This window comes from Mandrillus leucophaeus, unplaced genomic scaffold (genome assembly GCF_000951045.1).
Source record: "Mandrillus leucophaeus isolate KB7577 unplaced genomic scaffold, Mleu.le_1.0 Scaffold1176, whole genome shotgun sequence".
Taxonomy (NCBI): Eukaryota; Metazoa; Chordata; class Mammalia; order Primates; family Cercopithecidae; genus Mandrillus; species Mandrillus leucophaeus.
Window position 1 is genome coordinate 59,984 of NW_012100054.1, and position 17,054 is coordinate 77,037.

General features: G+C 37.2%; 1 protein-coding gene across 1 annotated transcript in view; it reads right to left on the reverse strand.

Annotated features, from left to right (window-relative positions):
* Window positions 1-17,054, reverse strand: part of ATR (ATR serine/threonine kinase) — a 124,397-nt gene that overhangs the window by 19,259 nt on the left and 88,084 nt on the right. The window contains exons 36-38 of the mRNA XM_012001246.1: window positions 10,074-10,216; window positions 1,034-1,131; window positions 284-516 (exon numbers count right to left, since the gene is read on the reverse strand). Of these exons, the coding sequence (XP_011856636.1) occupies window positions 284-516; window positions 1,034-1,131; window positions 10,074-10,216 (474 nt within the window). The remainder of the gene's footprint in view (window positions 1-283; window positions 517-1,033; window positions 1,132-10,073; window positions 10,217-17,054) is intronic.

Genomic DNA, 17,054 nt, shown 5'->3' on the forward strand with positions numbered 1-17,054 from the left:
AACCATTCTGCATCAAGCATTAACCGTTTACTAGACTTCATAAAGAAAACACATGCTGAATTATTTGATCTTAAACATGCTAGTTACTTCATTTCATATGGTAAATATACCCAAATATTAAGATATAATGCTATAATTTCTCTCTTTAAAACAATTTAAAATTACTAATCTAATATAGGAGAGAAGCCCTGGAACTTGTATCTACATATTAGTATCGCATAATCAATTTCAAATAAAATGGTAAAAGACCCTTTCCATATAAAAAGGTAAAAGACCCTTTTACCTTTGACACAGCCGTCATCATCCACATTGCTTGTTGAGGATAGGCTAGAAATACTTTGGCTATTATTTCCATCAAGACAACAAAAACTTCATCATGAGAATGACAAATTCGAGAGATCAATTGTGAAAAAGCAGTCAAAAATTGATATGGAGCTAAATAGTTTGTATGCTCTGTGATAACCTTGTTTATTTTACCCAAATCATTCCTCATCTGTACACGATCGGAACGGCCAGCTGGGGGAAAAAATAAGTTTAAAAAACAGTAAAGGAAAGAGAAAAATCAGTGTATCAGTTCATTTCACAGAACAAAAATTTTGTTTTAAAAATAGCTTTAAGGTATGTTATTCCCATGCCCAAGGCTAGATCACTTGCCAATCTGTGAAGAGACAGTTGTCTCTGTCCAACTAGAAAAAAATATTTAGACCCATTCAAAAACCCAAGGGACATTAATTTTCACTATCCATTTTAATTTGTAGGGTAAATTATTTGGCTAAAACTAACACATTTTAATATGTGTTAGGTTCATCAAGAAACAATCAGATTTTTATTTTTGGCCCTGAATTAAAACTACTTTAAATGTCTATGATTTGTCTTTCCTTTTTAACATTTAGTGTCTTACTCACACTTACATAACATCTTAATTATCAAAGTCATTCCAAGCTTTTAGGAAATTAGACTGCCCAGCCAAATCTGACTTTATACCAAAGTTATAATTCCTAGTCTTTTAAAATTTTTACGTGAAGAGTTATACCTTTTTCCCATTCATATGCCTTTGTACCATAATCAAGCCATAGAGTTAACATTCGTGGCATTGACTGATATATGAACTGATTTCCATATTGTAGAGATCTGCAATTATATAGACAAGAAACACTATTAGCATAGCTGTCTTTTTTATATGAATTAAACTACCACATACCCTTTTCACAAAAATATAGTATCAATATTTCTTCCTAGAAGTTATTTTTGACTCCTCTGTCTCCTTTTTAGCTCACTTAGCTCTATATTGCCTGTACCAAAAACATGTACATACTGTATGTTTCCACTTATACAGAATTTGTACATTATACAAATTCTACTCTAATCAAAGTCTATCAATACTTCTTTCAATTTTTCCTTAGGATCTCTGTGTCTTCATTTGCATTCTTTGGCCATAAGCCTAGGTCAGGTCCAATCACTCCATTTCTGGGAAGTTACAATAATTTGGTCACCCTAACTAAATACGTATTTCTGCCCTTCAATAAATTCCAGACTAACATTCCTGAAATTCTGGTTTTATCATGCTCTCCCCTTACTCAAAAACAGGAATCAATACCTACATATTAAAACTATATAAATGATTCTGCCTGGGATTCAAATACTCAGAATCTTTTATCTCCATAATTTTCCAATCTTAGCATCTTGCCACTCACCAGTATGCATCTTCCATCAAATCTGGTTTCCGCATCATCCTACAAACCAACCACTCAACCCTGGTTCTCGTGAAATTTGTGAAAAGTTAAAGTTCTCTCCTTCTTGAATTATTTGGAGGCCTGGATATCAGTTTATTTTCAAAATAAATTTTATTGTGGTTAAATATACATAACATAAAATTTACCATCATAACCATTTTTAAGTGTACAGTTCAGTGGTATATTAATATGGTTGTACATTCACATTGTTGTGCAATCATCACCACCATTCCCCCTCCAGAACTTTTTTCATCTTCCCAAATTGGAACCCCATACCTACTAAACAGTAACTTCCCATCTCCTTCCCTACCCAGTCTCTGGCAACCACCATTGTGCTTTCTGTCTTCATGAATTTGACCATTTGATGTACCTCATATAAGTGGAAACATACAGTATTTGTCCTTTTCGTGACTGGCTTATTTCACTTAGCATAACGTCCTCAAGGTTCATCCATGTTGTAGCATATATCAGAATTTCTTTCCTTTTTAAAGCAGAATAATATTCCATTGTGTCTACACCACATTTTGATCAATTAATCTCCCAATGAATTCTTGCACTGCTTTCATGTTTTAGCTATTGTGAATAATGTTGCTATGAAGATGAATGTACAGATATCTTTTTGAGACACGTAGAGACAGTTTAATGATACAGAATTGCACTTGCCATTCTACAACTATAGAAGAAGTGGGGACTTTCTTTTCCTCTTCTTATTTTGTCAAGATTAATTTAATCAGAAATTAGGAGAGCTAGCAGGTTTTTTTTTTTTTTTTTTTGAGAGACAGTCTCGCTCTGTTGCCCAGACTGGAGTGTAGAGGCACGATCTTGGCTCATTGCAACCTCTGCCTCCCGGGTTCAGGCCATTCTCCTGCCTCAGCCTCCCAAGTAGCTGGGACTACAAGCACCCGCCACCACGCCTGGCTAATTTTTGTATTTTTAGTAGAGACGGGGTTTCACCATATTGGCCAGGCTGGTCTTGAACTCCTGATCTTGTGATCCGCCTGCCTCGGCCTCCCAAAGTGCTGGGATTACAGGCGTGAGCCACCACTGCGCCCGGCCGCAGGGTTTTTTTAAAGGTATACAACATGATGTTTTTGTTTTAAAACATTTATTTATTTATTTAAATTGACAAATAAAAATTGTGTATATTTATTGTGCACATGTTTTGAAGTATACATTGTGGAAGAGCTAAACCAAGCTAATTCGCACATGCTAATTATTTCACATACTTATTTTCTTGTGGAATAAAATCTATTCTCTCAGCAATTTTCAGTATAAAACATTTGTTAACTATAGTGACCATGTTGTAGAGCAGATCTCTTTAACTTATTCCTTCTATTTAACTGAAGTTTTATGTCCTTTGACCAACATCTCCCCAACTCCTCACTACCCCAACCCCTGGTAATCACCATTCTACTCTCTAGTTCTGTGAGTTCAACATTTTTAGATTCTCCATATAAGTAAGATAATTCAGTATTAATCTTTCTGTGCTGGGCTTATTTCATTTAGAATAATCTCCAGGTTCATCCATGTTCTCACAAATAACAGGATTCCTTCTTTTTTTAAGGCTGAATAGTATTCCTGTGTGTGTGTGTGTGTGTGTGTGTGTGTGTGTGTAAGTATACATATACATGCCACATTTTCTTTATTCATTCCCATGTTGATGGACACTTAGTTTGATTCCACAGCTTGGCTGTTGTGAAGATGCTGCAATGAACATGGGAGTGCAGATATCTCTTCAACATATAGATTTAACTTCCTTTAGATATATACCCCATAGTGGGATTGCTAGAGCATATGATATTTCTATTTTTAATTTTTAAGGAATATCCATATTGTTTTCCATAATGGGTCTACTAATTTACCTTCCCACCAACGGTGTATAAGGGTTCCCTTTCCCCATATCCTCTCCAATGCTTGTTATCTTTTGTCTTTTACATGATAGCCATTCAAACAAGTGTGAGGTAATATCTCATTGTGGTTTTAATTTGAATTTATCTGACGATTAATGATATTGAACTTTTTTTATATACCTCTGTTGGTCACTTTTATGTCTTCTTTTAAACAATGTCTGCTCAGACTCTTTGCCCATTTTTTTAATCGGGTAATTTGTTTTCGTTCTTCTATTTTTATTTTTATTTTTTGAGACAGGATCTGGCTCTGTTGCCTGGGCTGGAGTGCAGTGGTATGATCCTGGCTCACTGCAACCTCCACCTCCTAGGCGCAAGCGATCCCCGTTTCAGCCTTCTGAGCAGCTGTGACTGCAGGTGCATGCCACCACACCCGAATAATTTTTGTATTCTTTTGTAGAGATGGGGGTTTCACCATGTTTCCCAGGCTGGTCTTGAACTCCTGAGCTCAAGTGATCCATCTGCTTCGGCCTCCAAAAGTGCCGGGATTACATGCATGAGCCACCGTGCCTGGCCAGGTGATTTGTTTTCTTACTATTAAGTTGTTTGAGTTCCTTACCTATTTTGGCTATTAACCCCCTATCAGATGTGTGGTTTGCAAATACATTCTGCCATTCTATAGTTGTCTTTTCACTCTGTTGATTGTTTCCTTGGCTATGCAGAAGTCTTTTGGTTTGTATAATACCATTTGTCTATATTTGCTTTGTTGGCTGTGCTTTTTGGCTCATACCCAAAAAAATTATTGCCCAAACCAATGCCATGAACCTTTTCCTCTATGTTTTCTTCTAGTAGTTTTACAGCTTCAGGTCTTACATTTAAGTTTTTAAGCCATTTTGAGTTGATTTTTGTATATGGTGTAAGGTAAGAGTGTAATTCCATTCTGTTGCATGTGGACATCCAGTTGTCCCAACACCATTTATTGAAGAGACTATCCTTTCCCCATTGTGGGTTCTTGGCACCTTTGTTAAAGATCAATTGACTGTAAATGCATGGATTCATTTCTGGGCTCTCTATTCTGTTCCATTGGTCTATGTAGACATTTTAATACTAATATTATACTGTTTTGATTATTACAGCTTTGTGGTATATTTTGAAGTCAGGTAGTGTAATGCCTTCAGCTTTGCAGCTTTATTCTTTTTTTTTTTTTTTTTTTTTTTTAGAGATGTAGTCTCACTCTGTCCCCCAGGCTGGAGTGCAATGGCACAATCTCAGCTCACTGTAACCTCCGCCTCCCGGGTTCTAAAGAAATTCTTCTGCCTCAGCCTCCTGAGTAGCTAGGATTACAGGTGCACGTCACCATGCCCAGCTAATTTTCTGTATTTTACTAGAGACAGGGTTTCACCGTGTTGCCCAGGCTGGTCTTGAACTCCTTAGCTCAGGCAATCCACCCACCTCAGCCTCCCAAAGTGCTATGATTACAGGTGTGAGCCACCACGCTTGGCCAGCTTTGTTCTTTTTGCTGAAGATTTCTTTGGTTATCTGAGGTCTTTTCTAGGTCCATACAAATTTTAGGATTTTTTTTCTACTTCTGTGAAAAAAGTTATTGGATTTTTTTTTTTTTTTGAGACTCCCAGGCTGGAGTGCAGAGGCACGATCTCGGTTCACTGTGACCTCCGCCTCCTGGGTTCAAGCAATTCTACTGCCTCAGCCTCCCTAGTAGCTGGGATTACAGATGCACACCACCATATCTGGCTAATTTTTGTATTTTTAGTAGAGACCAGGTTTCACCATGTTGGCCAGGCTGGTCTCAAACTCCTGACCTCAAGTGATCCACCTGCTTCAGCTTCCCAAAGTGCTGGGATTACAGGTGCAAGCCATGGTGCCCAGCCAGAATTTTTAAACAAAAAAAAAAAAAAAAAGGAAAGAAAGAAAAAGCTATTGGAATTTTGATAGAAACTACATTGAATCTGTAGATCACTTTGGGCAGTATGAACATTTTAATATTCATTCTTCCAATCCATAAACACAGGATATCTTTCCATTTGTTTATGTCTTCTTCTTCAATTTCTTTTCATCAGTGTTTTATAGTTTTCATTGTAGAGGTCTTTTGCCTCCTTATATTTATTCCTAAGTATTTTATTTTTTGTAGTTACTGTAAATGAGATTGTCTTCTTAATTTATCTGCAAGTAGTCTGTTGTCAGTGTATAGAAATGCTACTTACTTTTGTATGTTGTCATTATATCCTGCAACTTTATTGAATTCACTTATTCTAATAGTTTTTTATTGGAGTCTTAGGGTTTCAGTATATAAGGTCATGTTGTCTGCAAACAGAAAAAAGTTGATGACTTCTTTTCCAATTTGGATGCCTTTTATTTCTCTCTCTTGTCTAATTGCTATGGCTAGGATTCCTGGTACTACACTGAATATAAGTGGCAAGGGTGGGCATCTTTGTCTTAACCTTAGAGGAAAAGCTTTGAACTTTTCACCACTGAGTATGATGTTATCTTTGGGGTTACCATACATGGTCTTTACTGTGTTGAGGTACATTCCTCCTATACATAATTTTTTGAAATTTTTTAGTCATAAAAGCATGTTGAATTTTGGCAAGTGCCTTCTCTGCATCTATTGAGATGACATGATCATATGGTTTTTGCCTTTCATTCTATTAACGTTGTATATCAAATATATATATTTGGACAGGTTGAACCATCCTTGCATCCTGGAATAAATTCCACTTGATCATGGTGAATGATCCTTTTAATGTGCTGTTGAATTTGGATTACTAGTATACCTTCTTCATGAGGCCTACCAGACTTTTGCAGCAATTCAATGCAAAGAAATACACTTTTGAAATCATAAAGCCAGTGGCTTGTGGCTTGACTTTTGACCTCCATGACTTCTGGACTTCTTTGGTTCACTTTTGGTATCTGGCTAACATAGCCTTTCACATAGCTGAGACCAATTTATTTCACATAATAAATTAGCCTATGCCTGGCTAATTTATTTATTTTTTGTAGAGATGAGGTCTTGCCATGTTCTCCAGGCTTTTCTTGAACTCCTGGGCTCAAGCAATCCTTCCATTTCAGAAGAATCCCAAAATTCTGGGATTACAGGCATTAATCAACGTGCCCAGCCATATCTGATATTTACTACATTTATTTTGATTTTTTTTTTTTTTTTTTTGGAGACAGAGTCTTTCTCTGTCACCCAGGCTGGAGTGCAGCAGCATGATCATAGCTCACTGCAATCTCTACCTCCTGGGCTCAAGCAACCCCCTTGGCTCAGCTTCCCTTGTAGCTGGGACCACAGGCGTGCACCACCTTGCCTGGCTAATTTTTGTATTTTTTTGGTAAAGATGGGGTCTTACCATGTTGCTCTGGCTGGTTTTGAACTCCTGCGCTCAAGCAATCTGCCTGCCTCAGCCTCCCAAATTTCTGAGATTACAGACATGAGCCACTGAGCCCAGCCTATTTTGAGATCTAATCTCACATTCTATTATGTACCATTATTTAAATGTTTTATGTACTTAAGGTTTCTATCCCTAATTGGATTGTAGATTCTTAAGGGCAAACATTAATATTTTAATCAGTAATAACACAATTATTCAGTCAGGGGATAAATATGTCTCAATAGCTGAGTTTACTCCCTTAAGCATACAAATATTTTATTTTAACTACTATGGATAGAAACAGGTTTTGAAATGTACTTACATTCCTGAAGGGTACTTTAAAAATACTCATTATACATAACAGTTTCATGCATATAGAGGACTTTATATAACTACTTGTTTTAAAAGAAATGTGTTAAGTAAATTCTATATCCCAAGGCACATGATATATACTAAGACTAACAGCAAACAAAAGAAGCTATCACTCATTGTTCAAAAGAACTGGGCCAAGAGTGATGGCTCACATCTGTAATCTCAGTGCTTTGGGAGGCTGAGGTGGGGAAGATTGCTTGAGGCCAGGAGCTCAAGATCAGCCTGGGCAACACAGTGAGACCCTGTCTCTACAAAAAATTATTTAAAAACATAGTTGGGCATGGTGGCATGTGCCTATCATCCTAACAACTCAGGAGACTGAGGTAGGAGGATCACTTGAGCCCAGAGTTCAAGGTCATAGTTACCTTTGTGTGACTGCACTCCTGCCTCAGTGACAGAGTGATACTCTGTCAATTAAAAAAATGACAGGGTACCTTTAGTCATTTTGCTACCCTAATACCATCAATGATGAACTAATATTGCTTTTTTTTTTTTCCATTTTTTTTCCCTGTGACACAGCCCTCAGGAGATCCCGAGAACATATGCCCTTTTCTTTCTTCTTTTTTTTCTTTTTTCTTTTTTTTGAGATAGGGTCTTGCTGTGTTATCCAGGCTGCTGTGCAGTGGTGCAGTCACAGCTCACTATAGCCTTGACCTCCCAGGTTCAGGTAATCCTCCCACCTCAACCTCCAAAGTAGCTAGGACTACAGGCACACACCACCACCCCTGGCTACAGATATTGCTCTAATTCCTGAAAATATTTAACTGAGAAGTCATAGTACCTCATAATAGGCAATTTTAACAGATTTATTGATCTGAAGATATCCTTCCATGTAAAGCAATAGTATATGAGTATGATAAGGAGAATGTATGGAATGATATTATTTCTTAGTAATTAATAATTTATAAAAATATAAACAGTAGGCCTGAGATTATACTACTTGACTATAATACACTGATACATGAAATTAAAAGTTATATTTCACCTATTAACTAGTTTAAGAATAAGTACTTTCTACAAGTCTAATGTCAAAGTCATTTTCATATATATATTATACTACTTCTTATTGGAATGGGCTAGAAGGAAGTATTCCACTGCAATTAAAAATAACCAAGAAGGCTGAGTGGGGTGGCTCACACCCATAATCCCAGCACTTTGGGAGGCTGTGGCGGGCAGATCATGAGGTCAGGAGTTTGAGATCAGCCTGACCAATGTGTGAAACTCTGTCTCTACTAAAAATACAAAAATTAACCGGGTGTGGTAGCACGCGCCTGTAATCCCAGCTACTGAGGTGGGTGAGCCAGAATCGCTTGAACCTGGGAAGCAGAGGTTGCAGTGAGCTGAGATCGTGCCACTGCACTCCAGCCTTGGTGACAGAGCAAGACTCTGTCATAAAATAATAAAAATAAAATAAAATAAAATAGAATAAAGTAAAATAAAATAAAATATAAAATAAAATAAAATACTAATACTACTACTAATAATATATATAACCACAAAATATGACATTTAGGGTCTTCTGGAATTCTGGGGACTCAGGGAATGAGGGTCTGGAATGGGAAGGATACTTAATTTGGTGCTGTTGAATTTTTAAAAAATCCATGCTGTAGTATTATAATATGTATATTGGTTTTATTCACAGTTACTGGCTCCTAATTCCTTGTTATGTCAGGGCACTTTAGACCTCAGGAAACAGAATCTCTCTCTATGAGCTTCTCCTGTCCTTCACTCACCTGCCCAAGGCAGGATTCTAATCTGACTGTGGGTCAAAAGATTCTCATCCCAGAGAGGATCCTGCCCCACACCCTAGAGGAAGGAATGCTACACAGAAAAGGCCAAGAAAAGTCTGAACAGACAGACCTTGCTGGGTTTACATTATGAGCTGTTTGTCCACTCACATTTCTACATGGTTGCCAATCATGCCCATGTAATAGACCCCACTAAAAACCCCACAGGACAGAGTTTGGAGAGCTTCCAGAGAGTTGAACACATGGAGGCTAACAGGAGGGTGACGAAGACCTCTTCCATGTGCCAGGAGGATGGCACACCCCATCTCCATGGAGACAGAAGCTCCTGTGCCGGACCCCTCCAGACGTTACCTTATCTATCTCTTCATCGGGCTGTTTATTTGCATCCTTAAAATATCTTTCTTAATAAATCAGTAAACAGGTTTCCCTGAGTTCTGTGAGCCACTCTAGCAAATTTATTGAACCCAAGAGGAAGTTGTGAGAACCCCAACTTGAAGCCAGTTGGTCAGAAGTTCCAGAGGCCCAGACTTGCAACTAGGGGAAGGAGGAGATGGTCTTGTGTCACCAAGCCCTCAACCTTTGAGGTATGACACTGTCTCCAGACAGAGAGTGTCAGCACAGAATTGGAGGACATCAAGCTGGTGTCCACCGCTTGGTGTATGGGGAAAAAACCCCACATATCTGGTCACATAAGTCTTCTACTGTGTTGATGATTGCTGTGTCAGTGTGAGAGCAGAGGAATAACATGGTTAGAGAGAGTTTCCAAAACACATGCCTATATCACTTTTTTCATTTAAAAAGTTAGTTTTTAAAGTGAAGAAAAAACTTGCATAAAGGAAAAATTTACATCTTATCTAAGGTGATACACTGAATCAGTCATAAGCCAGAAAATACCTAGAATATGCTAAGACATGTGATAATAGTTTCAATATTAATAGTCATCCTTTCATATTTAATCTGCAAACATGCAGTTCTCATACTCACCTGCCAAAATGAAGAACTATATACCGGATGAGATCACCTTGCTTTTCCATTTTGTTGTCTGTGACCATGGGCATCAATTTGTCATAGTACTTGGCAAGGTAAAAATGCCCATCCTCCCATTCTGGCAGGCACGCGGTCACATCCTGTAAAAAAGAACATAGGATACTCACCTAAGGAAATCCCATGCTATGCTGGGAAGTAAAACATGAATAGATGAATACGGATCAAAGTATGTGACCTTTATCTAGGCAGAGCAAAGTCAAAAGCAGACTCAATCTTTGATGTGGATAAGGAATAGCTACCTTCTTATAAAGGTTTTCTCAGGAGGGCTGATTGGTTCTGATGGGTTGTCCACTGTCCAACATGAAATAGTGTTGGAAAAATTCGCAACTTAGGAGAAGAAAACTCCATTTATGTTACCACTTTAAAAGATACAGAAAAGTAGTGTCTGGATGGGTTAAAGTTTTTTTATATATAAATATGTGTGTGTGTATATATACACATGTATCATGAAAGGCATTTTTAAAAATCCTCAAAGCAGAAGTAATATCAAGTCTCTAAAGAGGGTAGGACTTTAAAAAGCATAAAAATTATGGTAAAATTAAAATCACATATCTTATTTTTCTCCAAGATCTCTCACAAGTTATTGCCCTTTCTCTCAACGCCTTCAGAAGCAGGCTTCTAAAAAGAATTCTCTACCTCACATTGATTCCTAAAACTATGTCTTTTCAGCTTCACTCCATTAAGGAGCTCCTCAAATCCAAGAGATATTTGACAATTCTGATCTCATTTGAACTCTCTTCAATATGTTTCTGGTGTCCAAGTCACGTATTTCAAATGCTTTCATCCCTTGACTTCTGTGAGGCCACCATCTTCCAAGTTTTCTCCTCTCTTTCTGGTCACTCTCACTTAGTCTCCTTTGTCATTTCTTCTTGCTGTTCCTGCCTTAAATATTTGTGTGGTTTATTAATTTTTAATATGACATTAAATGTGATGGGAAATACACGGGATCACTAACAGTTTTTTTTTTTTTTTAACTGAAGCTCCACTTTTCATCTAAAGAAGTTTGAGAACATAGTTTAGACCAGAAATCTTAAGTGAGATCTTGAGTTTCTACTGACTTTAATCTTGAGACTCTACAGACACAAACCTGCCTGGGAATAGAGGACAGAATGACATGATTAGATGTGTGGTACATGCTAGGTTCATGTACCTAACCAGCCACACATGGTAAGGGCTGCCAGAAAAACATATTAGTCAACCTAGTCTTTCCTTCCTTTCTTCCTTCCTATCTGTCTTCCTGCTTTCCTTTCTTCCTTCCTATCTGTCTTCCTGCTTTCCTTTCTTCCTCCTTCCCTAACTTCCTTCCTCCTCCCTCTCTCGTTTCAGCTTAGATTTTAAATATTTATTTTGAAAAGTAAAATTCATATAGTGAAAAATACACAAATCTCAAATTTACAGCTTGATCAATTATCAAAAAGTAATTACCTTTATATAAAAGCTCCTTCCTCCCTCCCTCCCCTCTCTCTCTCCCTTTTTAGTTAAGATTTTTAAGTTTTATTTTGAAAAATAAAGTTTATATACAGAAACATACACGAATCTTATGTATACAACTTGATCAATTGTCACAAATTGATCAGCCTCATACAAGAACTCCAGGAGTTTTGTTTTACCTGTTTTTGAACTTTTATATAAATAGAATCATACTATAATAATTATTATTGGTTGGGCATGGTGGCTTATGGTTGTAATCCCAGCACTTTGGGAGGCCGAGGTGGGCGGATCACGAGGTCAGGAGATAGAGACCATCCTGGCTAACACAGTGAAACTCCGTCTCTACTAAAAATACAAAAAATTAGCCGGGCGTGGTGGTGGGCGCCTGTAGTCCCAGCTACTTGGGAGGTGGAGGCAGGAGAATGGCATGAACCTGGGAGGTGGAGCTTGCAGTGTGCCGAGATCGCGCCATTGCACCCCAGCCTGAGTGACAGAGTGAGAACTCAGTCTCCAAAAATGTATATACTATTATTAGAGACAGGGTTTTGCTCTGTTGTCCTGGCTGGAGTGCAGTGGCATGCTCATGACTCCCTGCAGCCACGACTCCTAGTCTCAAGGCGATCCTCCCTCCTCAGCCTACGGAGCAGTTGGGACTACAGGCATACACCACCACACCTAGCTAATTTTTGTATTTTTTTGTAGAGATGGAGTTTTGCTATGTTTCCTAGGCTGGTCTTGAACTCAGCTCAAGCAATCTGCCTGCCTCGGCCTCCCAAAGTGCTGGGATTATAGGCATGAGCCACCACGCCCGGCCCTACATGTATTATTTTTTATCTGGCTTATTTCACTCAACATTACATCTGTGATATCAATCCAAGTTATTGCATATAAATTTGGTTTACTATATAGTATTCTATTATAAGAATATGCTACAACATATTTATCCATTCTATAATTGATTGCCATTTGGATTACTTCCAAAATAAAATCGACAAATAATAATGTTATAAACATTCTTGTATATATCCTATGGGGACATGCTGGGTCATATTCCAGATATAAACCTCTAATGTATTGCAAATATCTTCTAATCTGCAGCTTGCCTCTAACTCACAATGGTATCTTCTGATAAAGAGAAGTTATTGTTTATATTATAGTGTTTTTGTTATGTTTAAGAAGTCCTGACCTAGATTAGCAATCTACCTCGTTTACTTTTGTTTATAGTGGGAAGAAGGGATCAAGTTTGATTTTTTGTTTTCCTGTAAGATACCCAAGTGATACAACAACATTTATTGAAAAGACTATTTTGGTTATTCACAGTTTGCCCCTCCAGATAGATACACTTGCCAACTTTAGCCTTTTCCACTCTGCTCAGTGCCCCAGGAAATTGAAATTGATGATTTATATTAATGGGCCTGTTTGCCCTCTGGCTTCCTGTGAACTTCAATCAATGGAAGGTAGTAACAAATTAGAGGGTGAGGAGGAGAGTGAGGTTAAGTTCTTTATACCTGCTGGTTTCCTTCCTGCTGGGCTGCAGTTGACAGTGGTTGTGTTTCTTTCCCTAAGGTTAAGTTCTGGTCCGATGGTCCTTTCCTACAAATTTAGCTCCCTTTACAGGTTCCAGTAAATGCTCTATCCTTTTACTCCTTCAGGTCTAGAGTTAGCAACAACTCTCTGTTGTTGCTAGCCATGGGGTACTTTCACCATCCTTTGTTAATTTCCCTTAATTTAGTTTTTCATTAAACTCTCTCCAATTACTTCTTTTGATTGGGCCAACTATTTTCTCCCTGCACCTGACCTCACACAATATAGTAAAGAGCATCTCAGATAGATTGGAGGTTACTAGGAGATATGACAACTAATGCTATATGGAATCCTCAATTCTAGACAGAAAAAGGGCACTATTGGGAAAACTGGTGAAATGTGGTCTACAGATAGTTAACAGTACTGTTTATCAATGTTAATTTCCCACTTCTGATACTATAGTAGTGTAAAATATTAAAATTAGGGGAAACATGCTAAAGGGTAGATATGGAAATTCTCTATACTACTACCAACTTTTTAAAAGTCAAAGATTATTTCAAAATAAAACTGAAAAAATTAAAGGTGACAGAAAAGCTTCTTGGTTATTCTTGGACTTTATGTTTCCACAGAAATTTTAAATTCTAATTTTCAATTACCTGTTAGCATTTGATGAGAACTGCATTAAACCTCTAGGTGAATTTGTAGAGAAATAATTATATTGTTGAGTCTTCCCATTCATACATGTATTCTAGCTACCAATTTATTTAGGTCTTTTTTACTTCACTCAATTTTAATGTTTTAATTTTTATTTTGTGGAGAGGTCTTGTGTGCAATTTAATCTTAGGCATTTCATTATTTTTATTGCTATCCTAAATGATATCTTTAAAAATTTTAGGCTGGGCATGCATGGTGGCTCACAACTATAATCTCAGCATTTTGGGAGGCAGAGATGTGAGGATCAGTTGAGGCAGGAAGTTTGAGACCAGCCTTGGCAGAACAGCAAGACTCTGTCCCCACAAAATAAAAAATTAGCTTGGTGTGGTGGCATATGCCTGTGATCCCAGCTACTTGAGAGGCTGAGGTGAGAGGATCACTTGAGCCCAGGAGGTTGAGGCTGCAGTGAGGCATAACCATGCCACTATACTCCAGCCTGGGTTGACAGACCAAGACCCTGTCTCAAAAATAAAATAAAATAAAATTTTAAATCAACTTTCTTAAGACAGAACTTTCATACAATAAAATTTACACATTAAGTACAAATTGGTAACTTTTGACATATATACACCCATGGAACCATCATTCCAGTCAAGAAAATGAACATTCCTAACTCTCTCGAAAGTTCTTACGGGCGCCCACCCTTGCCATCACTCTCCTGCCAACTACCCAGGCAACTACTGATATTTCTATTCATATACATTAGTTGTACCTGTTTTAAAATGTCACATAAATGAAATCATATAAGCACGTAGTCTGTTATGTCCCTCTTCTTTCATTCAGCATATCTATGACATTAATCCACCTTGTTGCGTGTACCACAGTAGTTCATTTCTTCTTGTTGTAGGGTAGTATTCCATTATATAACTGTGCCACAGTTTGTTTACCCATCTTCTCTGGATGGCCAGCTGGTCTATCTCCAGTTTTTGTGACTAAAGCTACTATAAACATTTGTGTAGAAGTCTTTTTATTGACATATGTAATTGTTTCTGTTGGATAAACATCTAAGAATGGAATGGAATATGGTAGATTTAACTTTTTATAGTCCCACCAGGTGCATTTATTGCATTAACAGGTATTGCTAGTCTTTTAGACGTCAGCCATTTCAGTGTATAATGTGTTATTTCATTGTGGTTTTAATTTGCATCTTCCTAATGACTAATGATGCTAAGCGTCTTTTCATTTGCTTTTTGGCCATTTGCATATATTCTTATGAAGTGTCTTTCCAATACTTTTGCAGATCTTTATTTCTTTTTTTAATAGACAAAGTTTCACTCTAACTCAGGCTGGAATGCAGTGGTGCCATCATAGCTAACTGTAACCTCAAACACCTAGGCTCAAGTGATCCTCCTGCTTTAGCCTCCTGAATAGCTAAGACTATAGGCATTCGTCACTATACCCGGCTAATTTTTATTTTTGTAGAGACAGGTTCTCACTATATTGCCCAGGCTGGTCTTGAACTCCTAGCTTCAAGCAATCCTCAGGCCTTGACCTCCCAAAGCACCGGGATTACAGGCCTGAGCCACTGTGCCTGGCCTCACAGATTTTTAAATTGTCTTGCTAAGTTGTAGGGTTCTCTATAATTTAGCTACAAATCCTCTGTCATATAGGTATTGCAAGTATTTTCTCCAAGTCTATGGCTTACACCTTTTCATTTTCTTAACTGTCTTTCTTAGAAAAGGTTTTAACTTTGATGAAAATCTAATTTATCAGGATTTTTTAAATGCTTAATGCTTTGTGTGATCTAAGAAAACCTTTGCCTACCCTAAGGTTGTAAAGATTTTCTTCTATTTTTTCATCTAGAAGTTTATAATTTTAGCTTTTCAGTTTAGATCTATAATCCACTCTTTTTGAAGCCATTTTGTCTATGGTATGAGGTAGAGGTTGAAGAACATTTTTTTCTTCATACAGATATCCAACTGTTCAAGCACTTTTTGCTTGTAAATGGTATATTTTAAAATCTTTATTGGTTGTCATACAGAAGTAAAATCATCAGGCAATCTTGTTTAACTCACTCAATATTTTGAATAGTTTATAATATTTAGAATTTTCTACATATGTATTCATATCATCTGCAATTAATAAATTTCCTACATTTTTTTCCTTGTCCTTGTATCTTTTACTTCTTTTTTTATTTAAAGATTGCCATTTGGGTAATATTTTAAAATGACAGCTCTATTGGGATATAATATAAAGTTCACAATTTTAAAGTTGTTTTTAGTATATTTACAGAGTTGTGTAACCATCACCACTATCAAATTCCAGAACATTTTCATCACTCCAAAAAAAAAATTTTACCAATTAGCAGTCACTTCCCAGACCCAACCTCAGTCTCTAGTACCCATTAATCTACCTTCTGTCTCTATGTATTTGCTTATTCTAGCCATTTCATGTAAGTGGAATCATGCAATATGTGGCCCCTTGGATCTTCATGCCATTCTACAGTAGTCAGCCTCTATTCTTTTCTCTACTCATTTCTGTCTACATCATGTATAGGCAACCAGAACAAGAGAGGAGGCTACTCAGGTCTTTATGACAGGAAATTAGGGGTGTACGCAGAGGAAACAGAACCTGAAAAGTTGGTAGTCTGACGACATCTCTCTTCCCTAACCCTGGCTTTAGTACCAGACAGAGATGGGAGAACTGGAATATCCACTATCAAATTCTGCTGTTAAGTACTGGTGAGTTTTTGTGTGCCTCTCACAAAGGCTTAGTATGTAAGTTGTTGCGCCTTACATACTAGAATAAATTCAGAAGATCTCTCCAACTGGAAAGGTGAAATTTACAAGTATGGTTTCAGAACCTGCCTCATTATCACTGCCCTTTAGGATAATATAGTTTTTCATGCAAATCAAGGTTAGTTTCTTAGGTGGCATGACATCTTCTTGTAACCAAGGAACAGGAGCTGGACTCCTATTTATCTTCATCAGAACGCAACACTTCCTGGATCTAAAGATTAGCACTGTCTGTGCCATTTGCTTTGGCTCTTGGTCCCATTTAGGTCTTTCTTGTATTTCTGATTCCTCTCTCTTCTCATCATTCTCTTATTTTTGTTTATGTTCTTAAACTTATGGAGTCTATATACAATAGCTGTTTTTACATACTTATCTAGAAATTTCATCATCTCTGTCATTTCTAGAACTATTTCTATTATTTTTTTCCTATGTATGGCTCAAATATTCTTGTTTCTTCATTCACATAGTAATTTTTTAATGGATACTGAATATATTTTTATGTTGTCAAGTTTTA